Source organism: Coccidioides immitis (assembly GCF_000149335.2).
Source record: "Coccidioides immitis RS genomic scaffold supercont3.2, whole genome shotgun sequence".
Taxonomy (NCBI): Eukaryota; Fungi; Ascomycota; class Eurotiomycetes; order Onygenales; family Onygenaceae; genus Coccidioides; species Coccidioides immitis.
This window is the reverse complement of record NW_004504309.1, coordinates 3,592,605-3,617,424: the sequence shown is the minus strand read 5'-3', so window position 1 is coordinate 3,617,424 and position 24,820 is coordinate 3,592,605. Positions and strand designations below refer to the sequence as shown.

Below are 24,820 nucleotides of genomic sequence, written 5' to 3'. Positions count from 1 at the left end.
AGTCTGCGAGTCCAGCATTGATCCTCGTTGAGCATCAGTCAATTCTTGACGGAGACTCAGTACACGCCTGATCAACCTATTTGATTAATATTTGTGTGCGAGCTCGTGTGCCTGTGTGGTTATCGAAAGGCGCAGGGCCAAAAAATCATGGCTTATCGATCTTCAACCGAGTCAGATGGACGCCATCGATCAGGATCCAAATCGTCGTCCGAATCCTCCCAGCTAACTCCATTGCAAGATGGTTTCACTCCCCTCAGCTCCTCTGCGCCTCCGGGCTGGGGCTTTAACACCTCCACGGTGGCGTCTATCTCTTCCATTGTTCCTTCAGGTCCGCTTCCAAGCTCTAGTGCCGTCACCTCACCATTGCATACGTCGATAGACACCTCAACTCGGAACGTTCGAAATGATGCAATAGATGCCCCATTCCTTGCCTCGCCCCTGCCATTAGAGTTACCAGAATCGGTAATGGGCATAGGAACGCAATCAACCTTCACAGACGGACCTTTAGGAAACGTTGCATTCAACAAAGCACCTGGCATAATGCGGCGACTGTCTAGGGGTGCTGCTAGCAAGCTTGGTCGGCGAGGATCGCTAAATTCCCATGATAAACGAGATCATAGCTCGGGTCCCGTTATTATGCGCAGAAGAAGTGATAGTAAGACATCAGTTTCCAAAGATAGCGCACTCGATTCTAGTGTTGAGGAGGACGACAAACCTGACCCTCTTAAGGCCCGGTGTGGACCGGATCGAGTTTCATTTGGCGACGAATACCGACTTTCTCTGGATAGCACCGCAGGGGTGGCCCCGAGAGTGGATCCTCTTTTGCAATGTGGTTCACTTCTCACAAAAGTAACGAAGCAAAGAAAGAAATATAAGACTTTCTTTCTGGACGTTGACACTGCGAAGGTGTATTGGGACCTCTCAAACCCATCCAAACGATTTTATATCGATGATATCAAAGAAATAAGATTGGGTCCAGACGCGCGGAACTATCGAGAGGAACATCAAGTTCCTATCGAATTTGAGAGCCGCTGGTTTACGATTATTTTCGCCAACCCCGAAGGATCGAAGAATAGGCCAGTCAAGGCGCTGCATTTGATAGCACCGACTCGGTTCATCGTTGAATTGTGGACTACGACTCTGGAACAAATTTCCAGATATAGAATTGGACTTATGGTTGGGTTAGCGGGCTCTGGTCAAAGTGAAACTATATTAAAGGCTCACTGGCAGCGTGAAATTGCTCGAAGATTCCCTGGGAGCCCAAGAACTTTTGAAGACGAATGCCTCGACGTTGGCGCTGTTGAAAATCTCTGCCATAGCCTCCATGTCAATTGTTCGAAACGAGTTCTACGTGGTCAATTTGCGAGAGTTGACGCAGACGGGAGGGGGAAAATAAATTTCTCTCAATTCCAAAGCTTCGTTCAACATCTAAAAGATCGCAAGGACATAAGGAAGATTTTCGATTCTGTAGTCGCTGAGAGCAGGGGCGGCCTAAGTATTGAGGAGTTCTTTGAGTTCCTTCGCAGTGCACAGGGAGAAGATGTCGATAAGAATAGGGATTATTGGGCATCGGTTTTCGAAAGATTTGTTCGAAGATCCAGGCGTTCACAAAGCCTTCCAGAGGCTCTATCTAGCTCGGCTGCACGCATGGATCTTGATGCTTTCTCGTCTTTTTTGATATCTCCTGCGAACGGTATATATCCAACCCATGTACCCCCGCCGAAGTTTGATCTGCCTTTAAACGACTACTTCATCTCAAGTTCACACAACACATACCTACTTGGAAGGCAAGTTGCTGGTGCTTCGAGCACGGAGGCGTATATCGCTGCACTTCAAAAAGGCTGCCGCTGCGTCGAAATTGATTGCTGGGATGGTCCAGATGGCCGTCCGATCGTCTCTCATGGTAGGACAATGACCACGAGTGTCCTCTTTGCGGACTGCATATCTGTCATCGACCGTTATGCCTTCCTATCTTCCGACTATCCTTTGATCTTATCGCTTGAGGTTCATTGTAACGCGGAACAACAAATTGCCATGACCAACATCATGAAGAATGAATTTGGCGACAAACTTCTACTTGAACCGCTTCGGGCAGATTGGCCGATTCTTCCAAGCCCGGAGGCATTGAAGGGTAAAATTTTGATCAAAGTGAAAACGTCTGACGAAAGTGAGGAGAAAATCTCCGGTTCTAGTAAAGTTATGGGCCGCAAACGAAGCTCGAGCTCCCCTTTCATACAGTCGACCACCCAAAATTCATTTCCTACAAATTCTTCGTTCTCGTCTCCACCGACAATCGGCCCAATCGATGGACTACCCCCGGTGTTAACTCAACCGAAGCGTTCTCTGACTGGTACTAGTCTGAGTAGTGCTTCCGAGGAGAGTGATACAGCTTTTGCCACAATGCCATTTCCTGGTAAGAGGAAGATGCCCAAAAGCAGAGTGATCAAAGTTCTCGCAGATCTTGGTGTCTACGCTCGTGGCTATAAATGGCGAGGCTTTGATACGCCGGAAAGCAAACAATTCAATCACGTATACTCCTTTGCTGAACGGTCTATTGAAACAATATGCCGAGACTCTGAAAACAAGGCTCTTCTAGAAGCACACAATCGATTGTATCTCACAAGGGTCTACCCGTCAGGGTATCGATTGCGTTCATCGAACTTTGACCCAAATAGCTTCTGGAGACGAGGTGTTCAGATGGCTGCACTCAACTGGCAGACTTTTGATGTTGGAATGCAAATGAATCAAGCCATGTTTGCCGCTGGCAATGATCGTACAGGATACGTGCTCAAACCGGAAAGCTTGCGAGTGCCACCATCGTCAAGGCATACAATGGATGGCAAGCCAAAGATCGACAGACAATTGGTTCGTTTCCGCGTGGATGTGATTTCTGCTCAGCAGCTTCCTCGATCTCGAGGAATGGGGCCTGATGATAGTATCAATCCGTACATCGAGATCGAAATACTGTGTGCAGATGATAAGAAGAAAGGTATGGCGTTCGGCGAAGGTGGTGTGGATGCGTCTAATCGAAATGGATTTTCGGGCATTGGCCTTCCTCACCGTCGTCGAACACAGATTGAGCAGAAAAATGGCTTCAATCCGATCTTCGGGGACGAGTTTAAATTTTCTCTGGAAACTAAATATCCAGATCTCGTCTTCGTTCGCTGGATCGTGTGGAACTCCACCGACGGCCGTAGTTTTGGGGGTAACAACAGCATACAGCTAGCTACATTCACAGCAAAGCTTAGCAGTCTGGCGCAAGGCTATCGATATCTGCCTCTTTATGACAGCAACGGCGATCAGTACCTATTTTCAACGCTATTTTGCAAAATCACCAAACTCGAATCTGCCCCAGCTGCGCAACGGCGCGACATTGAAGAATCCAAAAGCGAACGGAAGGGTATCTTTCGACAACTTGGCCAGTCGATGTTCAAGCGTGCTCTCTCGACCGAACGAGAGAAAGATGTTGCTCGACAGAAAAGCAGACTCACTGGCAGCATTCGAAAATCCGATTCGTTGAACCGAGAGAAGAATGAGACATCATCATCATCATCATCATCATCATCTCTCCCTATCCTCAGCACTGTCCCATCAGGTCAGTGAGTGTGGGTTTGCTGCTCTGCCACTTTGTTGGTTTTTCAAAAGTTTGATAGACTAGAAGTAAGTGGTTGAGGAGCAAGACTCATAACAAAAGAAAAGCAAGAAAAGCAGTCGTGATTTCCCACCCCGCGTTTAATGACACGTGATGACCATTTGTTCGTTGCTGGCTCGTTTTCAAAAAAGGAACGGTGTTTAAATATGTGTGTATCTATGTGTATCTATGTGAAAAGCGAAAGGGCAGATTGTGTCTTCTTCTGAGCTGTTGCTTCATCCCTGGCCCCTTGTCAGTGCGCTCAAGGGGTTTCCCCGTTAGAGCTGGGCTCTATCTGCCATTTTTCTCTTTTTCTTTTCTCCTTTTTTTTTTCTTTTCTCTTTTTTTTTTTTTTTTTTTTTTTTGTGTGGCCCTCTTACCTTTCATTTGCTTCAATAGTTTTCTGTCTCACGGAGGCTCATTGTACATTTTCCTTTACTGCTGCATTGAAAGGGCCTTCATAATATTACATGGGATCAATCAGGGCTGGCATAAGAACACTGTTATCATGTGCATCTTCGAGCTTATTTGCATGGGTGGAAAGCTTTATGGGGGTACATACATACTGCTGGTGGGATTTTTCATGTACAATTCTTCTTGTTCTCAGTATTCTAATATTCTGTATTAGATAGTCAGTATGGATTAATTACATGAAATGAACATTTCCCTAAATAACCAATAACCCGTGTTGAAGCTAGAAGAGGCTGAGAGTGCCAACAATACCAGGGCCTACCACATTCAATATGCTGGAGACACTTGTTCTCCTGGGTGTCACCCTCAAGAGTGGTTTGCTGGTTCAGTTTCACGTAACGGTCCTGAACTTAACCTGTTGACGATGTGATCCCGCCATCCACCACCAACTCCTGACCAGTGATGTATTTCGAAGAGTCTGACGCGAAGAAAGCCACCGCATTCGCAACGTCTATCGCATCTCCCATTCTCCCCATCGGCACAGCTTGGTGCCTCTTCGCCGTGAAACCTTCTAGGTCACCACCGGCATATTTATTCGCCAAAATACCCACCAGCGGTGTGTCAATCAGTCCTGGAACAACGGTGTTTAATCTGACCCCGCGCTTTGCATATATGACTGCCGTCGCCTTGGTGAACTGCTGCACGGCGGCCTTGGTCGCGCTGTACGCAACTTGCGGCTTGCCGATGTATCTGATGCCAGCGATCGAGGACACGTTCACCACGACACCGCCCGTTTCTTGCGCTTCCATGACGGGTAGGACGTGATGGCAGCATAAATACACAGATTTGAGATTGACGTCCGTCTGCTGGGCCCACGTCTCCTCGCTCATTTCTGCCGGTCCGCCCGGTTCGGATTTTCCGACATTGTTGATAAGGATGTCGATTCGGCCATATCTTTGCACGCATGCGTCCACCAGGGCTTTGACCTCGTCGCCTTTGGTAACGTCCGTGGCGACAACGGTGCAATCAGCCCCTTCTGCTACGATGCGTCGCTGGGTGTGCTGTGCGGCGGAGAGGTTCAAGTCACAGCCGAATATTTTGGCGCCGTTGTGGGCGAGTACTCGAGCCGTGGCGGCGCCGTTTCCCCACATCGACGGGTCGCCTTGCTGGCCGATACCCGTGAGGAGGACGACTTTACCCTGGAGATCCGGGTAAGTCGCCATGCTTGAATGCAATGTAGCAGAAGTCGCCATGTCTTTTTTAAAATTTTTAGGGTGAACAGGGGGTCGAAAAGAAGCTCAGAATGCATTGTGGGGTATCATTCGTGTATATATGTAGAAGCACACCACTGGAGATCCCGGCGGCGATGTTTGGCTTCGGCATTGTTGGAGTTCGGGACGGAGCGAACCAGCCGAGAATGCCGGAAAATCAAACTGGCTAGCAGAGAGGTGGAAGGGCAAAAGAAAGAAGAAAAAGAAAAAAAAAAAAAGGGAACCAAAAGGCACTATTTGCGGACAAATAGCTGCTTCAAAACCCCGGCTTCCAGTGGTTTTGATGTTGGCCATGACCTTCGGGCTCGAATTGGTATGGGTTTGGCGGTAGTTCCGAGGGCAGCCTGTTGGGGTAAATAATGGGTATCAAAGCTTTCAGGAAGGCCGTCAAATACTTTTCCTTGTCAAACAAAAATGTAGTTATTAAGATAATGTAAATATATACATAAAAATGCACAGAGAATAAAAAGCTGTCAGCGATAAATAAATCCTCGACAAAGTCCGCCTGCGTGAATGCCCGAGCTAGATATTGCCCGCACTTTAGCTGCCATCAGATCGCTCAATCATTGTATTAAAGATATCCAGCATATGAGGATTACCCTCGGCGAGCGTTTTAAGTGACCGGTGCTTTTTTTTTTTTGTTGGGGCCCCCGGTCAGGCCAAGTTTAGCGTTGAGAAATAGAAATATTTCATTCAAACCCCATCACGCGCTTAAGGGCCGGGACTTCGATATGGTCCCGTGTCGTTTTCATTCGATGACACCAGGTGACAGTGATGTCTTGCTTTTCGTTTTCCTTTTCAGGACCGATCTCGAAGAAAAATTCTCCGCCGACTTGAGCCATATTTCCCGACTTTAAGGCATCGCCGTTGAAAGTCCGGCCTAAGCCTTGCCTGATGCCTTTAATCACCAAGGAAAATGTGGAGTGTCTGAGGTAGTCAGGCATTGGTCCCAAAGTCAAAGTTCGTGTCATGCCGAAGATGGAGTATAGGCGGCCCGTCGGGTCTGTGTATATTGGAAAAGAGCATGATGTTGTGTTCGCGTACATCGAAATGAGGCTGCTGGCACCGCAGCCGATGACAACGAGGTTTACGCCTGGCGGAAGAGAAGCCGGAGATGGAATTGAAGAAGAAAGGGTAGCAACATAATCCTGACAGCTCTGTATGTCATAGTTAGCCTCGATGTATGCGTTCGGGCCTCCCAGAGTGTTCTCCGAGAATGTAACAAGTTTGCGAGCAGAAAGCAGTTCCAAGAGGCCTTTTTTTTTTTTTTTTTTTGGGGGGGGGGGGGGGGGGGGGGGGGGGGAGAATTCAACTTACACCACAGAAGAAGTGTCGTACAAAGACAACCATAACTTGTCTCTTTTCCGACGCATTTGAATTATCAAACAGATCTGCGAACAGTCGCTCTTTTCCGTCCGTATCTAATATAGGTATTTTAAATGCCTGAGCCAACTCATCTTGTGAAGGCATAACATCGGACGACTGCACATTTTTCCCGGTGGTCTGCTCATTAATCGAATTGGTTCTTCTCCCAGAAGCTTGACCCCCCTGCGCTGAATGTTGTCCATTCGATGGACGCGATGGTAGTGGTGTATCCATCGGGAACGAAAGAGAGAGAGAGTGTGTGTGTGTGTATGTATGTATGTGAGAGAGGTGATCAACAGCGGGCTACCCGAAAGGAGGTGGAACCATCGTATGTGCTGTACGGAGTACAAGTAGCGTTATTCCTCCTCGACAGCAATTGCGGGCCAGTCCAGCGTTTTCAGAAGAAGAGTGTCCACAATAGTGGCAGAAAAACAGCTCGTCTCTTGAATACGGATGAGAAAAGGGAGTAGATCGGTTCAAGACGCATGCAAAGAAAAAGGACAGGAAAAAAAAAGGAGTAAAAGGACAGGAAAAAAAAGGAAAAGGGAGATGATATCAAACTACTCCGTACAGTCAATGCCAACACATCTCTCAACATGCAGATTGTCTAATGGAATTTGATTGACCCGCCCTTGTTGGGAAAAAAAAGAAAAAAAAAAGAAAAGAAATCCGGTGGAGAGGTGTTTGAAGAACCGCTTTGGTAAAAGAGAAGCAGAAAGCTTTCAGCTTTTCATGCTCCGAATGCTTGTCTTTTTTCGCTTCGTGCCTCATGCCCAGGGCCGGGGCCAGGCCATTGTGGTAGTGTTGCGCGGGACAGGGCGACGAGAAAGGTTAAACCGGCACACGAGGACGCACCAGGGAACACCTTGCTGGCGGAGACGGCATTGAATATTCAGTTAAAGTTGAATAATGAGCGAAAAATGGCTTCGATCGAGACGCCCGCCGATCGGGAATGTGTCGCGACTACGGAGTACGGAGTACATAGGTACTTTTGACAGCCACCGCGGGGCGGCGGCGGCGGGGGGCGAATTTGGGGCTTGAGACCGCAGGTGCGACGCGCCAAGACCCGCGGCGGGGGTGTGGGTCCCGCCGTGGTCCCGAGAAGGGAAATGTTCCTGTTCGGGACAGAACGCACTGGACGCATTGGGACAGACAGCGGTGGCAGGAGCGATGAGACCGATTCGGTCACATCCGGCGGCCAAAAATAGACGGCGTGTGAGTAGGGGTTGCCAAAAGGGGCTGGCGGGTGCGGGACTTCCTCGAACACTTCGCACACTTCGAGACGGCGGTGAGACGTCACATGGACTGCCCGCATTCCCGAGTTGGGGTTGGCGTCGCTGCATCCCGTTCCTTTCCCTCTTCCGGCACGTCGCGGGTCCTCCCAGCTGTGACATGGATGGATGACACATGCCTTACAAATGCCCAGGAGTGCAGGGTCCGGGTCAGAAGCTTAGAAAAGCATGTGGTTGCTTGCACATGGTCATACATATATATGTCCACGATGAGGATGTTGATTCACGACTACTTGGCTCTATCAATTTACATGTGTGTGTGTGTGTGTGTGTGCGCACTTTTTTTTTTTTTTCCTTGCCTAGCTAAAATTGGCTGCAACTGGCCTGCAACAAGGTAGCCCGCCCCCTGTAGCGAAGCAGCTACCAAACGTGCTGTCTTTTGGAACCCCAGCACAACTCAAAAATCCCTGTCCACTCGTAGCTCCAACCGTCCTCTTTCTCCCAAGTTGACCGTAAGATCCTATGTGAAAAAGGGGGATGCCAGGAACAATTAGCAGGGGCAGCCGTGATGGCCTTGTTGCCATGATGAACGGAGGATATATATGGTGATGTCCTTGATGCGAACAGAGAGGCTATTGCCTTGGCCGCCAGACCTACCCATCACACGACGGCTGGGTAGAATTATCGACCGGAGCAAAATAAAAAAAGTGCCATGTAGCATGTTGTTCATGGCTATAGCCAGGCGTCCGTAGCACATAACCGATACAACGCCACTTGCACATTTTTTTCTTTGCAGCTCCCTCTCGTCCCGGGTGCTCGGAAATTCCGTACGATTTTAAATGTGCCGATCCAACTTCATCCAACTGCGCAACAGCTATGGAAGATCCTACCCTCAATCATATGTTCCTCCTATCTGGCTCGCGAATGCGGTAGAGATGCTGCGGGCGTCATCGTCGTCGGTAGCATGGCTAACGTTGCCGCGGGGAATCCGCATGCTCGCTGAACTTCCGCCAAACACGCTTGTGTTTTCGTATCCTCTATACGGCTCCGCACGGCCGCTGGATTCAACATAGTGTTTCAGGCGATCGGACTGGCTAAGACTGGGCTGTTTGGTCACATCATGAATGCTTAATCCGCTGAGACTGACCCCTCCTTGCCCCACGCTCCGCCCATCGATCATACTTCCCGTCACGTCGGATTCGGTGGCCGCCACGGACTCTTCAGCGACGCTGGGCGCACCTGTCGCTCGGGATCCATTTGCACGACGATTGTTAGGAAGCTGCGGCCACACCTCGCTGAAATTTTGGAACATCTGCGGGTAACCAGGTGGGATGGCAACACCGCCAAAGGCGGAAGAGTGAACCGAAGAAACATCGTCCGGAATATAACTAGCGACAGACCCAGAGTCCTGGAAGTCGGTGTGCTGTCCATTTCGACCGTTCATCAATCCTGCGGCCATGCTTGAAGCGTGATTATACGCCATTTGGAACCGCTGTGGGCCGCGATACGCCTGCTTTGGGCGACTGAATTGCACAAGGGAAGTCTGAAGATTCGACAAAGGACCTTCCACCAGGCAATTCCCCTCTTTGAAATGGCGGAGGAGGTAGTTCCAGAGAGGATGCTTCGAAAGAACCTTGGGGTTTCCTAGGATAACAAGACCGTACTTGGCACGTGTAAGGGCAACATTTAGACGACGTGGGTCGCTCAAGAATCCGATTCCCTGATGGTCGTTGGACCTGACACAGGACAGCACAATGAAGTCCTTTTCTCGGCCTTGGAAGGCGTCAACTGATGCGACTTCAATCTCCTTGTAGGCCTCTTTCTTGTATGTTCCATTAAGTTGCATGGAGCTGACGACATAACTGCGCTGTCCTTCATAGGGAGTGATAATACCGATGGCTGACGGTTTAACGCCGGCTTTGAAGAATCGAGTAACAATTTTCTCCACGTTCGCGGCCTCCGTCCGATTCAGGTACGACGTTCCAGAAGCAGAGATTTCTTCGTTGCCAAGATTCGACCAGAACATCATGGGCTTATCCGCAACAGGCCAGGGGAAGTCCACATCTTTTAAAAGACGATCATCACTCGTCACGCCATTCTGCAGAGACCCCTCATAAAACATGTTAGATGGGAAAGCTGACAGACAAGGGTGCATTCGGTATTGGACATTCAACCGAATAGGAGCACAACCCAGGATCACCAAGCGCTCGAAAAGTGATTGATTCAACCCAGCCTTAGCTGCCTTCTTGTTCATGATAACCGGGCCAAGCTGCAGATGGTCCCCAACAAGAACAACTTGTTTGCATCCCATCACAAGAGGGATCATACATTCAGGCTCCGATGACTGTGTGGACTCGTCGATCAAAACGGTCCGGAATTTGAATTTGGCAAGTCTTGGATCCCCAGCACCCACACAGGTGCAGCAGATAACATCTGCATTGCTAAGAATTTCTTTTTCCGCAGCACGTGTGAGTTGTTTGAACTTTTTCTCATCTTGGCTCGATAGTTCTCCCATGTCATTTTTCAATTGCGTCAGTTTCATCAACTCGACATTGCTGTCATTGTTGCGGACTTGCTCATGAAGTGAAAGGTGACGGACAGGCGATTCAACATCCTCTCTTGATTTTGCAGTGACACGAACGGTCTTCAAGCCTGTTCTATGAATGCATTCGCACAATTGGTCGACAGCAACATTGGATGGAGCGCAAACCAGCACCTGCCCACCACTAATTTTTGCTAGATGATAAATAACTGTCGCAGAAGTAACAGTTTTTCCGGTACCGGGAGGGCCCTGGATCAAGCTCAAGGGCTTTTGAAGGACAGCTTTGACAGCGTTAATTTGACTGGGGTTCAGGCCAGGAAGACCGGGTGCTGTGAACTTCTTGGGCAATTGAGTTTTCATCGGCCCAGCAGCGACTTCATTTCCCAAAAGCCGATGGAAGATATAGTTAGAAACACTCAGCTCATCAACAGCAAAGGTCTTCATGGCGGACTGCATTCTATCGAAGGAGGTTGACTTCCAAACATAGTCCGCTGTGAAATTGTGAGTGCACTCAGTAGGCACCGACTTATGATCACCCTTGGCCCGAAGCTCGATAGTGACTTCATCGGACTGATTATTCGGAATCTTAATAACGTATCCAACACCCTCCCATTTTGGTCGTAATTCGCCCGAATATTTAAGACGCATTTCATCACCCACAGCCAGTTTCACATCACCTAACTCCAGTTTGGGCAGGACGAAGCTCGCTAAATGCTTGTTATTCAAACCAAGGTCCCATTTGACTATCAGTCCATCTTGCGACTGCGCTTCCTTTAACTTGCGATCATAGTCTGCCTCTATCTTCACGAGAGGTCCGAAAACGTTTTGATACTGGTAGGCATCGTCGTATCGAAGCAAGACAGGCGCAGGTTCGTCATCGACGCCGGTCGCTTTCTCCAAGTCTTCGACGGTAGCACTAGAGTTCTCCTTCCACATTTCTTCCAATTTCGCAATCATCTGCGGACTGAGGTGACGAGCTCGTAGTTGCTCCTGGTCTGAAGGAGAAGCTACAAGCCAGGGAAGGAATGAGCGATCCTCAATAAGGGGTTGCCAAAGGGAAGTGTCCCAGTTCATGTCTTTGGAAGACGGCATTGCGGCACATGGTTGACGACAAAGCAAAACAACCACGGTGTCAGACTTTGCTGGAATAAAGCCAAGGAGAAACACATTTCTTGTACCACAATTATAACATTCAAGCACAGTTTCACCCAATGCAGATTCAGGGTGGAGTTGGACCTCCTTATGTCTGGCCCTGACAAGATGGTTCACGATGTGCGAAGAGGACGTATTCCCGCGGGCACTGCAGAACCATTTGTTGCAGGCAAGACATTTGACAACGCTGCTAGTATTGTGTATACCACAGTAACTGGGTATATCGACATCAGCAACGGCATTTATTGGATTAGGGTAGGATATGGGAGTCTTGAAACATACCAACAAGCATGTGGTGGTAATTCCTTTTCTTCCTCCGCTTTGTTGGTCGACGTCTTTATAGCTCCATCAACTGCAATACTTGAGAGACTCTCCAAGTCATCGTCATCTTCTTCATCATACATTTCCGAGCCTTCATCTTCGTCATCATGTTGTCGCCTCCGCGGCCCACCGGCCATCTTCAAGATATTTTCGTCGCCATCGACAGTTGACATATCATCAACGGCATTGATTGTTGACGCAGAATCGGAAACCATATGGTTTCCCATTTGAGTGAACGCCTCCGCTGCCATAGCTCAGCGCATGTGCTGGTGTTTAAAAAAATCACACGAGAAACCCTCCGAATCCACAATTAACGCCGTAGTGTTCGCCAACCCGGGCCGATGATGAACGCCCCGAGCGCAAGGAAGGTCTACAAATGTTTGAATCAGACGAGTTAGCCAACAGTATAATGAAATATAATCGAGGTTGAGACCTCAGCGTCACGGGTGACAGGAGGATGCGGCGGTGAAAATGATGTAAGAGAGCTCTGAAGCTGACGGGGATTTGAGGGGGACATGTCAAGCTTCGGCTTCGTAACAAGAGAAGAGGGCAAGGAAGGATCCGGCAACGTACTTTGAATAATGATCCCGGCACAAGAGGGGGAAGGAAAAAAAAAGAGCTCCTGGTAATCACACAAAAAGCTGATTACCCGCGATGTGAACGTAAAGAAATATTTGAAGGAGTTTGGAATGATGGGGATGGACCAAAGATAATGATGATGGCGTTTGACGGACTTCGGAAAACTGTAATCCTACGGTGGCGATTCTGTGCCAGGAGCGCAGAATAACGGCGGCACCAGCGATTGAAAATCTGCACTCAAAGAACAACCCATAGGGACTAAGCTCGACGGCCGTTCAGTTCCATCATCGGGTCTGGCTGCATAATGATTGTAGGTGTCACATGCCGGATTGCCTCTATTTTGAATTTGCTCTGCTAACAGCGGTTCAGCGTCGTCAAGCGCGTGAGCGCAGAGATTACCTTTATCGGAGAGCTCTTCTCCTCCGCGATGCCTCGATTGCTGAAAAGCGGGCCAAGTTGAAGGCCTCCTTAGCTTCCGGAAAACCTCTAGACCCCTCTATTGCAAATGATAAGAGCCTAAGACAAGACTTCAAGTACGATGAGTCATTACAGACCGACTCGAAAGCCTCCGCCTCGAATGCCAAAGACGCCGATCAAGTAGATATCGACGACGAGTACGCAGTCACTTCCGGCCTCGTCGATCCTCGTCCACTTGTTACAACGTCTCGCAGCCCTTCCTCCCGCCTCAGCACTTTTGCTAAAGAAATCCGCCTTCTCCTCCCTACGTCCATCCGATTAAATCGAGGTACCCTCGTCCTCCCAGATCTAGTAGCGAGCGCCAACGCCGCTGCATTAACAGACATGGTGCTGCTTCATGAACATAGAGGTACGCCGACAGCGATTACAATATCACATCTTCCTCACGGTCCTACCGCGAGTTTTTCCATCCACAATGTCGTTCTGCGAGCCGATATTCCAAATGCTGCTCGTGGTACGGTGTCGGAGAGCTACCCACATTTGATATTCGAGGGATTCAAAACGAAACTAGGAATGCGGGTTGTCCAGATACTTAAACACCTGTTCCCTCCACGAGAAGCCGGGAAGGTAGGCAGCAGAGTTGTTACATTCAAAAATATAGACGACAGCATCGAGGTTCGCCACCATGTTTTTGTGAAGACCGGGTATCGAGACGTTGAGCTCGCTGAAGTCGGACCGCGGATGACAATGAGGCTATTCGAAATCCGTGGAGGGACCCTCGAGAAAGGAGCGGGCGGAGACGTCGAGTGGGCGCTCACCCAATATACCCGGACAAGCAGAAAAAAAGATTACTTGTAATGGTCTATCGCAGCGGGCAGCTTTGGAGTACCGGACGGGATGGAAAAGTAAGATTATGAATGGCGCAATGGCGAAATATCTATTATATGTTGCTACAAGCATATTTTCACTGATCTGATTCATGAGAATTCAAAGACTTCACTAGAACCAAATTGCTCCAGCTTGTTATGTATTCTCGCGATCCCTGGGCCAACGACACTGGAAATGAACCCAGTCTTCTTGAACTCCAGCCAGGTTTAATATTTGGGCAATAAACCAAACTGCGCTGTATCATTCATTTCACCTTCATGGATCACCAGTAACAAGTCCACGGGCCTCACTTGACTCCATTTCGTTGATAGCATCCCGTAACATCGCGACTGTGGCGGCAGTCGCTGTTTCCTCGTCATATTTGGGGGCTGCAGTAGAGGACGACTTTTCCGGCATATATTCAAACCAGCCCTCGTCCACTGGAACTTTAGTGCCCTCCTCCGTTGTCTTAAGAGGAGGCTTTCTATCTCTTTGGTCCCAGCTTATTCCAGACTTAGCTTTGAAAAATTTATTAAAAGCACGAACCGCCACGTCGAAGATACTGCCCGGCGGAGCCAGAAAATCAGAAGCACTTCTACCAATCCGCGTGTACTTGACAAGAGTTGCGTATGTGTGAGGGACCGAATCGGACTCGAAGATCTAAGTAAATATCTCCTTGTGAATGGTATTCGCAGGCAATTGGGTGACTGGACACGTACCTTGAGGACGTGTCTCTCCTTGCGCCTAGGAAGAGGCCCAGGACGGACAAGTATTGCAGAATAGCGATGCCCGGTATTATCAGTATAAGGGTGGTATCCATCTATAACTCAGATGAGAGAGCGAGAATCAAAACCTTAAAAATATCATACTCACCCAATTCAGAAAGTTGCCTCGTAGTATTACCGTCTTTACCCTTATTCTTTTGCGCCCGTGCCTTTTTCCTTCCAGCTTCCATCTTGGCTGTCAATAGATACGGCGCTTCTCGCTTCGGGCGCTTTGATTTCGATAAAAGGGAGTCCTCAAGCCATTCATAAGATACGATTTTTATACCCTTGATCCGCTTAGCAGCACGCACTGCGCTCATGTCAGCGTTCCCTATCATAGAGCAGCCATAGATAAAAACCCTACCTTCCGGGACGTTCTTGCGAACTGCAGGCTCGGTCGCAATCAAATGGGTCACGTCGGCAGTCACCTTCTTTGAAAAAGTTCCACCATTCACTTCCACCCATTGTTTGATCTTGTCATTCTGAGCACCAAAAGTTCCAGCGATGCATACAGTAACTTTGTGAAATGATTTGCCCATTTGTAAGACAGGGATGGGGGTTAGGGCATATGAGCAAGAAATTATTGCTGAGTCTTGTTTGTATGGAGTGAGTGGGTATTTGTAGAAGTGGAAATTGCGAGCAAGTGACAACAAAGTGTTAATCTGAAGCAGATTCGGGATGAAGTTGATGTATGGAGTCCAGCTTCCAATATAACAGCAGGGCAGCACGCAAGAACACAACTAGAAATATTAAAGAGCAATGGAGTAAATGTCAATATGTGAGAGTGCTGTTGAATCTTCGTCCACGAGGTGAAACTGAGACCACAGGAAATAAGCTATCCCTTTTTCTCAAGCCCAGGTGATCAGTGGATGTTTGGAAGAAGAGGTAATAGCAAAACAAAAAATAATCTTTGAGAGGTTGAAAGAAGAAGGATATTCCGTTATAGCACTTCAATGGCTATGTTTCATTCTGATTAGGCTCTACTAACACGATAGTCTAATATTCCCGAAAAAAAGTTGATCCATAGATCTCAGTTGCAGTTAATCAAGCCCGAAAAAAGGATGGAATTGGCAGAAAGATGTATATACCATGTTCATAAGCATTCACAAGCCTTTCGCCGCGGCCACAAAAGCTCTGATCTTCCCCAGATCTTGACTTCCGTCTACCTCGACACCGCTACTGACATCGACACCCACCACCTTCCGGCTTTGTTCGCCGAGGGCTTTAACAGTGGAAACAAGGTTTTCAGGATTCAGACCACCAGCAAGTATTATCCGAAGGCCGTCATCTCGTTCGAGGGCTTCTTCCACTGCAGGTAACGAGAGTCTCTCTCCCGTTCCCCCAACCCCAGAGTCCAACAGGGGAAGGGCATGGTAGGCACGCTTAGTAATATCCTTATCTTCAGGAGAAAACTTTTTGATAACCGGCACGGGAATTAGCCTTGCCCACTCGATAGGTTCAGATCCGTGAAGTTGAATAATGTCAAGCCCAAGCTTTTGCTGTTGAGAGATAATGTAGGAGAGCGGTTGGTTTGCGAAAACGCCCACTAGAAGCGCGCGAGATGGATGCCGCAGTAATCGACAGCCATTATCAAAATAATCCAGGCCAGTCTGCGAAGATGGGGCTTGCCGGATGTAATTATCCAACAGCGAAGGACGTGGTGTTGTTTTAACGACCTTCGAGATTTCCAGGGCAACCTCGTCGGGTACCGTCCTCGTGCGTCCCTGTGCAAGGATTATACCCACAAGATCTGCGCCGGCTTCAATGGCGGCACGTGCAGCATCCCCAGAGCGAGTTCCGCAAATTTTGACAAGGGGTGGTGAACACGGCAGAGAATTGGGGCTTAATTGAATCTCAGGCCCCAGGAGATTCTGCACGAAGGCGCTAGTGTCTTCTGCTCGCATAAGAGCCTCACCAACAAGAACCGCCTTGACGCCGTTTGCACGATATGCTTCGACATCCTTAGGGCCAGATATGCCACTAAGCGCACAAACAATCGTGGAATCCGATACTTGGTCCATTAAACGACTTGTAGTCCCCAGATCGACCTCAAAGCTTGTAAGATCGCGATTATTAACACCAATTACACGGGCTCCGAGTTTAACGGCAATGGCCATCTCTTCAGCAGTATTAACTTCGACAAGCGGCTCCATACCCAATTTACAGGAGTATTCGTAAAGGTGAGTCAAGAGGTCAACGGGAAGCATTTTGACTATGAGAAGAACGGTATCAGCACCAGCAAGTCGGGCTTCGAGAATTTGATATTCGTCAAATATAAATTCCTTTCGCAGAACGGCTGGGCGATTTGGTAAACCCTCCAGACTTTGTCGCACTGCTCGCAAATCTTCGATACTTCCTTTAAACCATTCTGGCTCGGTGAGGACTGATATCACACTTGCGCCAGCCATGGCATATTTTCTGGCTTGGGATGGTGCGGACGTGGAGGAAGATATTATTCCTTTAGAAGGCGAGGCTCTTTTTATTTCGGCCATTAGAGCCAGTGAAAACGGTGAATCCCTTAATCGACTGGGGAAAGAAATTTGTGGCGGCGCAATACCAAGATCGTATGCTGCTTGAAGATCTGCAGGCCGCTGAGAAGGGATCGCCTTCTGTAAATCTACAGCAGCTTTGCGATGGGCATATATCTTTTCCAAGATTGACATCTGTTTCGAGGTAGTCGGTTCGCTAGCTGCAGTAGATTGGCTCTTCGTACTGGACAGAGCTTCCTCCCAAGTACCGCCTTTCCACTTCAAAAAGTTCCGAAACATTGTGCGTCCATGCTCGGTTAATATGCTCTCAGGGTGGAATTGAACTCCTTCGACTGTCAATTTCTTATGCCTGACGCCCATAATGATCCCCCGACCACCACGATTTTCGCATTCCGTCCACGATGTCACCTCCAAGCATTCAGGAACAGTTTGGGGGGTTCCCGCCAGAGAATGGTATCTCGTCACTGCCAAATTGGGCGGGAGTGTAGCATAGACACCTTTCCCGTCGTGTTTCAACGGAGACGTTTTCCCATGTAAAATCTCTCCAGTAACTTCAACTTCGCCTCCAAACGACGATATTATACACTGCTCGCCCATACAAACCCCGAAAACCGGTATCTTTCCCGCAAAGTACTGAATTGCCTCTTTACTTATTCCGGAGTCAGTATTCGGGTGGCCAGGGCCAGGACTAATGACCAGCTGGGTAGGCTTCTTCGCGATAAGTTCCTCGAGGGAGATGACATCATTTCTGAAAACTGTCACTGTCGCACCCTCTAAGATGAGATATTGATAAATGTTCCACGTGAAGGAGTCGTAGTTGTCAATCAAGACGACGTTGGAAGCGTTATCGAGGCGTTGGGCCTTGGTGGGGTGATTCGGGGAGTGATCGACGAGCTCGGTGCTAGCCATCTTGAAGTCACAATGCTAAACGACCTCAGATTCTCAAGCGATGCCCTAGGGTGTCTTCAAAAATCAGCTCCTAATACCTCCCACTGTTCATTGTACGGAGAGTTGTACAGCTGTCGTCGTCCTCTGACTCCGTCGAGTCGCGACCATTTCGGGTGGGATAAGGCGCTAAACCCAGATAGGCAATCATTATCTGCGCGAAGCTTCAAGCTCTTGTTTCTTGAAGTCCAAAACAGCGACGAGAGACCGCTGAGCCTTGGAGGCCCGACCTTTCGTTATTTCTCTACTTATATAAGACGATGATATAGGTGATGCCCACATGGCTCCGCCGCCGGAGGTTTATTTTCCGTCGTTAGACGATTGTTTATCTGGTGATGCCCAGCTTATGTACGGCCTGAATTATTCAATTGTCCCTATGCAATGAAGTAGCTAACCTTTCTGCTCACAAGCCCCTGGGAATCAGCATTTCTTCGTCTAACCAGCTCCGACGACAATATCACTGGATGTGACAGTCTTTTCTCCTTTTTGACAACCCCCGAAAGCGTTCGCATACTCTCCAACCCTTTCGATCCTTACCCGAAACCTTCGGACACAACCAAATCTGCGTTTCAATCGAAAACAGCAGCGATTAATGTTACTTCTGGTTTACGAGCCCGATGTAATTTTAACGATATCGAGGGAGATGCATTATGGCTCAGCAAAAAAACGTTGATAGACGAGGTCTCTGCCCTGAGACTTGCTGTGCAGGAATGGCAGAGCCGGCCTGAGCTTGATCTATTGAACCAATTTTCCGAGGAGGACGTAGCAAGCCTTCAAAGTGTGGTTAGTGTCGGGCAACTGTCGCATCAGGCGGGCGGGACCCAAGCCCTCGAGTTTCTCAAAGGGCCAATTCGGAAAGGACAAGCTACTGAATCCCTTTCAGAGGACGAAAGGCGGCTAAAGCTGTTCCGGCTGTACCTTGTGGAGAAGCAGAATATTATAAAAGTGGCGCTCTATGTATTAAGTGTGTCTTTACACGGGAGGTTGCCCGGGACATATCGACGTTTCCAGGGAGGTGCAGGAGATCGATCAAGCCAACAATGCACGAAATTGGATGAGCTTGGAGCATCAATCTTCCCCAGGCAAAATGACGGCTCCCTAGGCAAACCGGGGTTAACTATCCAGGCTTGTATTGAAGCCATTCAATCGTGCCTGAGTAAAATGAATGGAGGAAGCGACTGGCTTTCACCAGAAGCTGAATACGCTCAGCAATTGAGTATTATAGAAGATGTTGTGCAAATTATGCAAATCCTGTTCCTTCAACTTCAGGAATCAGAAAATATCCCGTCGTCCGAAGTATTGCTATCGTGGCTACACCTCATAGTTACATACGACTTCTTCGACCAAAATCGCCCGGTAAGATGAATCTTGCATAATCACCTGGCCAAATTATCTAACTGTTATGTTATAGTTATCGCAGGAAGAGTCAACATTATTCGACTCTTTAAAGTCTCTCACTTCTATCATCACGCTCTCGTTTTTGAAATTGCGTACCGCGACCACCCTATTTGAAGCTGCTGCTGCGACCCCTTCAAGGAGGATACCGGATGTGTGGGGCGACACACGTCCGTCCTTCTTATCCTGTGAACATATCGGCGAGATCAATGAAATCTTTCTTAAGGCTGCCGACGCGGAAAAGTCAGGTGCAAGTCCTGCAATGTTTGCATGGGGTATGATCATGTTCACTCTGAGGGAGATCGCACTAGCAACAAGGGAAGATCGCGAACTCCAGCAGGCACAGTACGCTGTCGATGCGTTTAATGGAGGTACTTCGTCCATACTTGCACCTCGGAATGCTGACCCGTCTGTCTATGAGGAGGCATATGAGCGGGCACGTAATCCAGCGTTCGAAGACGACTTCGTCAAGTTTATGATTTCAATCGCTGTCGACAGGTGTCGAGTTTTTGATGTCGCTTCGAGCATCATCCGTCAACTTGATGGAATATCCGGTTCCGTGAACGGCAGTTTGATAACACGATGGGCTCGAGTTGAGATGCTTGACCTTGTCCGAGTGAGCGTTGAGTATTTGAGCTATATACCCGAACTACTTTCGACCGTCTTACAGGTCATGGCGTGGCCGAATTCGGCGTGGCATTGTGTCGGTGACTCTCCCACCGAAAATGATGGCGGTGTCAAAGGGATTTTCCTCCGTGATGAGATATTAATGAGCAAGCTATTTAAGATTGCGAAATCCCGATTTCCCTACGAAGCGATTAACTTTCTGAAGCTTTGCAGGTCACTGCTGGACTGCAACTTAAGCACAGACGATGGCTATCCTTTGATTTTCCAAGAACTCGAATACATGGAAGCCTATACTCAAAGAGTTTCCCCCGGCTTTCACGGTTATCAGTCTACCCGCGAAGATGAAAATGCTAATTATGTGTCTCTTATTGAGCCTCTAGAGATGAAAGAGCTGTCGTCAGCACGAAAAGATTATGCGGCTCAATCCGGATCAGAGCTGATGGTGATGAGCGGAGCGTCCATTCTACCCGCCGAAACTCTAGGCCAGGTCGTTAACGAATCTAAGCCTGCCGTGATTATGTGGCATTATCGATATAACTGTCTTTGCTTCCTTGGAATGTGGTTGGAGCAAGCAACGTACAGTCGCAAAACAGATAGCGAGCCCGAAGAAGATATAATATCTGAGATAATTGGTCTGCTGGCTGATTTAGTTGCTTCAGCGCAAGGTCTTGCAAAGCAGCAAGGAGTTGAATCTTCTGCTAAAAGGATCCTAGAAATGGCTAGTGATGGTTTAAACCACCACGGGGACATAATCTCCGTTGTTTTCGACATATTTGAGCGCAACTTACAAAGTGCAACCACCAAGATGGGTACAGAGCGCGGGTTGGAGACTACAACTGCTTGCCTTTCATTCCTTAACTCCCTCGTCACAGTTATTCCAGGACGAGTGTGGCCGTTTCTTACGCGAAGCAGCTTCATCGCCGGAGACGGCAACGGGGGAACACTCCCTGCGATTGTTTCCGCCATTGAAGTGAATACAGGCGATTTCTCCTTCCTTCTTGAAGCCGCTCGTACCTTTAAGCTCATTGTTGACGATATCGTGAGACATGTTGCGGTCCGAAAGATAGCGGGTAATGTTACAGCGAAAGCTACCCATGTCACGGAGTATACTGCTGGTGCTCCGTCGTATGTGATGAGCAACCTCCTGCAATCCTTTGTGCGCGTAATGGTCGACGTGTACAACAGCAGTTACAGTTGGAGATTTAACGACGCTAGCCAGTCGCTGCGGTTAAACATCTCCCTTACGGAGGCTTTCCACGATATCCTACACTACACATATGGAGTTGATGACGAAAAAGACTTAGATTCGAAACTCACGGGGGTCTTTGCGAATTCAGCACGATACCTACTTAAAATGTTGCGCCCATCCTCCAAAGAAGGCATTTTCTTCAACCCAGTTTTGCGTATAATTTTAAATGGCTACCACAATCCTCTGCTAGATCGAAGTGCCTATTTGCGATACCTCCAAACACGGTTGGTTGATGCGGCGCTAAATCTGTCGTCGACCTTAATACAGTCCGAATGGAACCCACAGTCTCCAATGACAGGCTTGGAAAAGCAGCTTTTCGACGCTTCGCCTGTCCTCATCCGCCTGTATGTATTTTCTCAGGCTTACCAGCTGCCAGTTGTGAAATTGTTAGAACTCTTGCTGGCACACGCTTCGATGGATAAGGAGCAGGAGCCGCCATCTCTACTTGGACACCTTGGTGCAGAGTCATCCTGTCGATTTTTGGACGTCCTTTCAAAGTTCGACCAACCTTTTGATGATACTATCCTTAATGCGGCCATATGGAAGTTTCTCACGACAGTCATTAGCAAGCGGCAACAATGGCTTGCCGTTTTCTTACTAACTGGCTCATCACCACGTGACGCTTTAAAGAAGGTCGACGGAGAAAAACCAGCCATGAAATCGAAGCCATTTTTGCAAGCAGCTCTCGATTTAATATCACTCATCGGTAGTATACCCTCACAGCTCGTACTGTCCGCTCTGGAGTTCATTGCGAAAGCTCAAGAGAATTGGCCATGGGCTACACCACAGCTAAAAAACCACGCCGAATTCTTTCCAAAGATGGTCAACTATGTTTCGAATTTGGATATGCGACGCTATTCGCCATACGAGCAGTGCATGAACACGAGGATAGCATCGCTCATTGCGGATATTTGCGCCGTATATCTGCACAGTGCCAAGGAGCAAAGGGACTGGACCTTTTTTAAGACGCTTATTCCTCTCATTTCTTGGTACTCTGAGAATGCGGTTGAAGTCAACGGCTATAATACTTCTCTCCACGTAAACCTCAAGAGGAATTTTGAAATGAAATACCCAGGGTGTAGCCTATTCGCAATTAAAAGGACGTCGCTTGATGACCCTGCGTTTGGAGAAAATTATTTTTACGATATTGCATCGGGCACAAAAATATTTGGCTATGAATTCGCGTGGACTGGCAGCCGAAATCAAGGGTTTGTGGACGAGATTAAAAGAGCCAATGAAAATTTATCTCTTGTCCAGGCTCAAATGGTAAGCGGTTTTACTCCATTCAGCTCTATACTAGGCCATTCTAACAGCGTGTAGGACCTTCTCCACAGTTTCAAATTTCTAGCAATCGAACACTGCGCAGACTTCATGCCAGATCGCGGGGTTCAAAAGTCAATGGCATCTGTTGTCCGCCACTGCCTTACGGCAAACTCACAGAGCGTTCCGAATGAAAACATCTTCTGCAAACTCCATCAGATCCGAGCAGAATTTGCTTTGGGTCTTCTGCAAAGACTTGTGGAGGTTCAGGCGAAAGGAAGTGAAGTGTTTGCTCTTCTTCAGACCGTTTGGGATGCTGCCCGATTTAGAAATCAAACCTACGAAGCAGCTCTCGCGAACGACGATACCGACTACTACGGGATGCTGTTAAACATCCTCTTCCTAGCTTTACAATTCCACGTCGGTGGTAAAAGTCGATTGGTCCCGGAGGCCGTCAGCAAGAAGCCAGAAGTCTCAGGACACCTGGAAATTGTGCTTGATATTGTCAGGGTCATCGCTGCGCGAGGTTTCCGTTCCTTGACTACGTATTTGCATGATGCGCCACAGAAATGCTCGCCAAAGGACTTTGCGCTGTTAACGGCGATCCTGCAGACAGCTCTGAAAGTCAAAAGCGTAGATAGAATCTACGAGCAAATCGCCTTCCATCTTGCCGATGCCGACACAATTCGATACGCGTGCGCCCTTTTCTCCTGGTCCTACAAACTCACCGTTGAAGGAGATCCCATATATGGAGAGCTTAGCATCCTCTACCTGCTCGAACTTTCCTGTATTCCTATGATGGCTGAGCAAATAGCGGTGGATGGAGTTCTCGTAAAATTATCGACATACCGATTGACCGACGTACTTCGTCAGCCTCAAGGATGCGGTCCCTTTGACCAAGTGCCAAGGCTATTCACAATCTGGCACAACGGGTTCCTCCCACTCTGCCTCAATTTGCTATACCACGTCGGGCGTGCAGCTCCAGAAGTAGCCGCCTTTCTCAACCAATTTGAAGGCCAACTTCGTCGAGCGTCTGAAGCTTTTTCCATCGGCCATCCCAGCGTGACGAGCCCCTTCGGCTCGCCAGGCCCTCGCAGCTTGTTATCCTCTGGACAGTCAATCAAGCGCCTTTCGCTTGGTATGGCAACCGAGGCGTGCTCTCTGGCTCTCATATCCTTGATCATCGAAAAGTTTCGTGACGCCGGCCCAAGTGCAGGAGTTGATTCACAAAATATGCAGGAGCTGAAATGGGACCGTAACCGGGTGAAGGAAGATATCGAAGTTCTTTTAGAGAAGAGATCCATCCTTCGATCTCGCATTGCCCCCACCAATGAAAAGGAAGTGGCGTGGGCGCAAAGAATCGCGTCCGATTCTGACGTCGGCGCGGAAAGCTTGCTGGAGGAGAAGATTGTAAAAGAACTACAGACGGTCCTCTCTTGTATTGGTGGTAGTGATTAAGCTTGCTGAGCACAAAGGGAGGGGAGAAAAACACTCCACAGTAGTTTTGGTGTTTTGGAGCTCTTTTTTGATCATCATGTGGAGACGTCGGATATCCTTGTTCTTGTTGTCCGAGTCCGCGGAGCCCGATATTTGCTTTGTGGTAGTTTTATGTTATTTTATTTTGGGCACATCATGTTAGCATAAAGCTTGGGTTTATCATTCCACTAGCGTTTAGAACCCCTGATCATCTTTGTCTCTTTCTCATTCAATGGTGCAGGCGGAGTGGCGAGCTGATGGAATCCTTGATTCTTGGTGGTTTGGTTTGTCATCGCTTGCCAATTTTTATAAATACTCTACGAAGTTTGAGAATGGATTGGCCAAGGTCTCGTCGCAGCGGTGATCAGAGAGAGAGATGGTATGAACATTTCAAAACAGCACCGATGACTCTTGCGGAATGTTGGATCGCCGTGTTTCGACTGTAATTTTCTATAATATCGCAGTGTGTCTGTCTCTGAAATAACAAACATACCGCCGGGTACTCCGTGATGAAGGCCGAAATGTTCAGGGAAAGGAAAGGAGCAGGAATAGGGTTCGGAAATGTTGAAGAGGGGTCTTTGACAAAGCCGGTCGACGTGGTCTCAACCACTTTGTTTAGTCGGGGGTCCCCCAGCCAGCCCAATGAAGACGGCCACCCGCACCGGTTGAGTGACAAGGGTTCAACCTCCTCCGTACCAGCAGCAGAATCAACCTCGGGCCGTTTGTCGAGCGGAGAGAGGTTGGCAGTGTAACTAACAGAGGAGTACTCAATAATATACTTCAAGCTAGTTGCATACCAAGTACCCCGTACTCCGTACATAGGGGAT

The 24,820-nt window shown here is 48.4% G+C and overlaps 9 protein-coding genes across 10 annotated transcripts; 3 read left to right on the top strand and 6 right to left on the bottom strand.

Moving 5' to 3' along the window:
* Positions 1–147: 147 nt before the first annotated feature.
* Positions 148–3,858, top strand: CIMG_06831 (phosphoinositide-specific phospholipase C; the record flags this gene model as incomplete). The annotated part of the gene is made up of 1 exon (XM_001242934.2): positions 148–3,858. The coding sequence occupies one exon, from the start codon at positions 148–150 to the stop codon at positions 3,601–3,603; it is 3,456 nt and encodes a 1,151-aa protein (XP_001242935.1). The 3' UTR covers positions 3,604–3,858.
* A 559-nt stretch (positions 3,859–4,417) lies between these two features.
* CIMG_06830 (short chain dehydrogenase) lies at positions 4,418–5,295 on the bottom strand (the record flags this gene model as incomplete). The annotated part of the gene is made up of 1 exon (XM_001242933.2): positions 4,418–5,295. One exon carries the CDS (start codon positions 5,293–5,295, stop codon positions 4,453–4,455), a length of 843 nt encoding a protein of 280 aa, XP_001242934.2. The 3' UTR covers positions 4,418–4,452.
* A 413-nt stretch (positions 5,296–5,708) lies between these two features.
* Positions 5,709–7,527, bottom strand: CIMG_06829 (uncharacterized protein). Its single transcript, XM_001242932.2, has 2 exons — positions 6,631–7,527; positions 5,709–6,470 (listed from the first exon to the last, which is right to left on the bottom strand). Exons 1-2 carry the CDS (start codon positions 6,910–6,912, stop codon positions 6,003–6,005), a joined length of 750 nt encoding a protein of 249 aa, XP_001242933.1. The 5' UTR covers positions 6,913–7,527; the 3' UTR covers positions 5,709–6,002.
* Positions 7,528–7,574: 47 nt separating this feature from the next.
* CIMG_06828 (uncharacterized protein) lies at positions 7,575–8,072 on the bottom strand (the record flags this gene model as incomplete). Its single annotated transcript, XM_001242931.2, has 1 exon — positions 7,575–8,072. The coding sequence occupies one exon, from the start codon at positions 8,070–8,072 to the stop codon at positions 7,575–7,577; it is 498 nt and encodes a 165-aa protein (XP_001242932.2).
* Positions 8,073–8,264: 192 nt separating this feature from the next.
* CIMG_06827 (ATP-dependent helicase NAM7) lies at positions 8,265–12,560 on the bottom strand. Its single transcript, XM_001242930.2, has 2 exons — positions 11,887–12,560; positions 8,265–11,818 (listed from the first exon to the last, which is right to left on the bottom strand). The coding sequence occupies exons 1-2, from the start codon at positions 12,174–12,176 to the stop codon at positions 8,803–8,805; spliced, it is 3,306 nt and encodes a 1,101-aa protein (XP_001242931.2). The 5' UTR covers positions 12,177–12,560; the 3' UTR covers positions 8,265–8,802.
* Positions 12,561–12,765: 205 nt separating this feature from the next.
* Positions 12,766–13,950, top strand: CIMG_06826 (U3 small nucleolar ribonucleoprotein IMP4). Its single transcript, XM_001242929.2, has 2 exons — positions 12,766–12,814; positions 12,874–13,950. Exons 1-2 carry the CDS (start codon positions 12,809–12,811, stop codon positions 13,777–13,779), a joined length of 912 nt encoding a protein of 303 aa, XP_001242930.1. The 5' UTR covers positions 12,766–12,808; the 3' UTR covers positions 13,780–13,950.
* On the bottom strand, positions 13,854–15,436 carry CIMG_06825. Of its 2 annotated transcripts, XM_004445358.1 has the most exons (4): positions 14,917–15,436; positions 14,662–14,862; positions 14,508–14,608; positions 13,854–14,448 (listed from the first exon to the last, which is right to left on the bottom strand). In XM_004445358.1, exons 1-4 carry the CDS (start codon positions 15,089–15,091, stop codon positions 14,065–14,067), a joined length of 861 nt encoding a protein of 286 aa, XP_004445415.1. In that variant the 5' UTR covers positions 15,092–15,436; the 3' UTR covers positions 13,854–14,064. The 2 variants fall into 2 exon arrangements, with proteins under 2 accessions (XP_004445415.1, XP_004445416.1); XM_004445359.1 differs by having other exon boundaries at positions 13,854–14,608; positions 14,662–14,839; positions 14,981–15,410.
* Positions 15,437–15,655: 219 nt separating this feature from the next.
* Positions 15,656–17,950, bottom strand: CIMG_06824 (anthranilate synthase component 2; the record flags this gene model as incomplete). Its single annotated transcript, XM_001242927.1, has 1 exon — positions 15,656–17,950. The coding sequence occupies one exon, from the start codon at positions 17,948–17,950 to the stop codon at positions 15,656–15,658; it is 2,295 nt and encodes a 764-aa protein (XP_001242928.1).
* On the top strand, positions 17,865–24,210 carry CIMG_06823 (nucleoporin). Its single transcript, XM_001242926.2, has 4 exons — positions 17,865–18,334; positions 18,397–19,342; positions 19,398–22,523; positions 22,578–24,210. Exons 1-4 carry the CDS (start codon positions 18,267–18,269, stop codon positions 23,973–23,975), a joined length of 5,538 nt encoding a protein of 1,845 aa, XP_001242927.1. The 5' UTR covers positions 17,865–18,266; the 3' UTR covers positions 23,976–24,210.
* Positions 24,211–24,820: the final 610 nt, after the last annotated feature.

What these genes read in the sequence shown, in the direction of transcription:
- CIMG_06829 (XM_001242932.2), bottom strand. Translation starts at nt 6,912, where the DNA reads ATGGATACACCACTACCATCGCGTCCATCGAATGGACAACATTCAGCG. An exon ending in TACGACACTTCTTCTGTGGT is followed by an intron (nt 6,471 to 6,630) that starts GTAAGTTGAATT and finishes TATGACATACAG; the next exon opens with AGCTGTCAGGATTATGTTGC.
- CIMG_06827 (XM_001242930.2), bottom strand. Translation starts at nt 12,176, where the DNA reads ATGGCAGCGGAGGCGTTCACTCAAATGGGAAACCATATGGTTTCCGAT. An exon ending in TTACCACCACATGCTTGTTG is followed by an intron (nt 11,819 to 11,886) that starts GTATGTTTCAAG and finishes CGATATACCCAG; the next exon opens with TTACTGTGGTATACACAATA.
- CIMG_06825 (XM_004445358.1), bottom strand. Translation starts at nt 15,091, where the DNA reads ATGGGCAAATCATTTCACAAAGTTACTGTATGCATCGCTGGAACTTTT. An exon ending in TCGCAAGAACGTCCCGGAAG is followed by an intron (nt 14,863 to 14,916) that starts GTAGGGTTTTTA and finishes ACATGAGCGCAG; the next exon opens with TGCGTGCTGCTAAGCGGATC. An exon ending in AGGAGAGACACGTCCTCAAG is followed by an intron (nt 14,449 to 14,507) that starts GTACGTGTCCAG and finishes ATATTTACTTAG; the next exon opens with ATCTTCGAGTCCGATTCGGT.
- CIMG_06823 (XM_001242926.2), top strand. Translation starts at nt 18,267, where the DNA reads ATGGCTCCGCCGCCGGAGGTTTATTTTCCGTCGTTAGACGATTGTTTA. An exon ending in TCTGGTGATGCCCAGCTTAT is followed by an intron (nt 18,335 to 18,396) that starts GTACGGCCTGAA and finishes TCTGCTCACAAG; the next exon opens with CCCCTGGGAATCAGCATTTC. An exon ending in CTCTTGTCCAGGCTCAAATG is followed by an intron (nt 22,524 to 22,577) that starts GTAAGCGGTTTT and finishes AACAGCGTGTAG; the next exon opens with GACCTTCTCCACAGTTTCAA.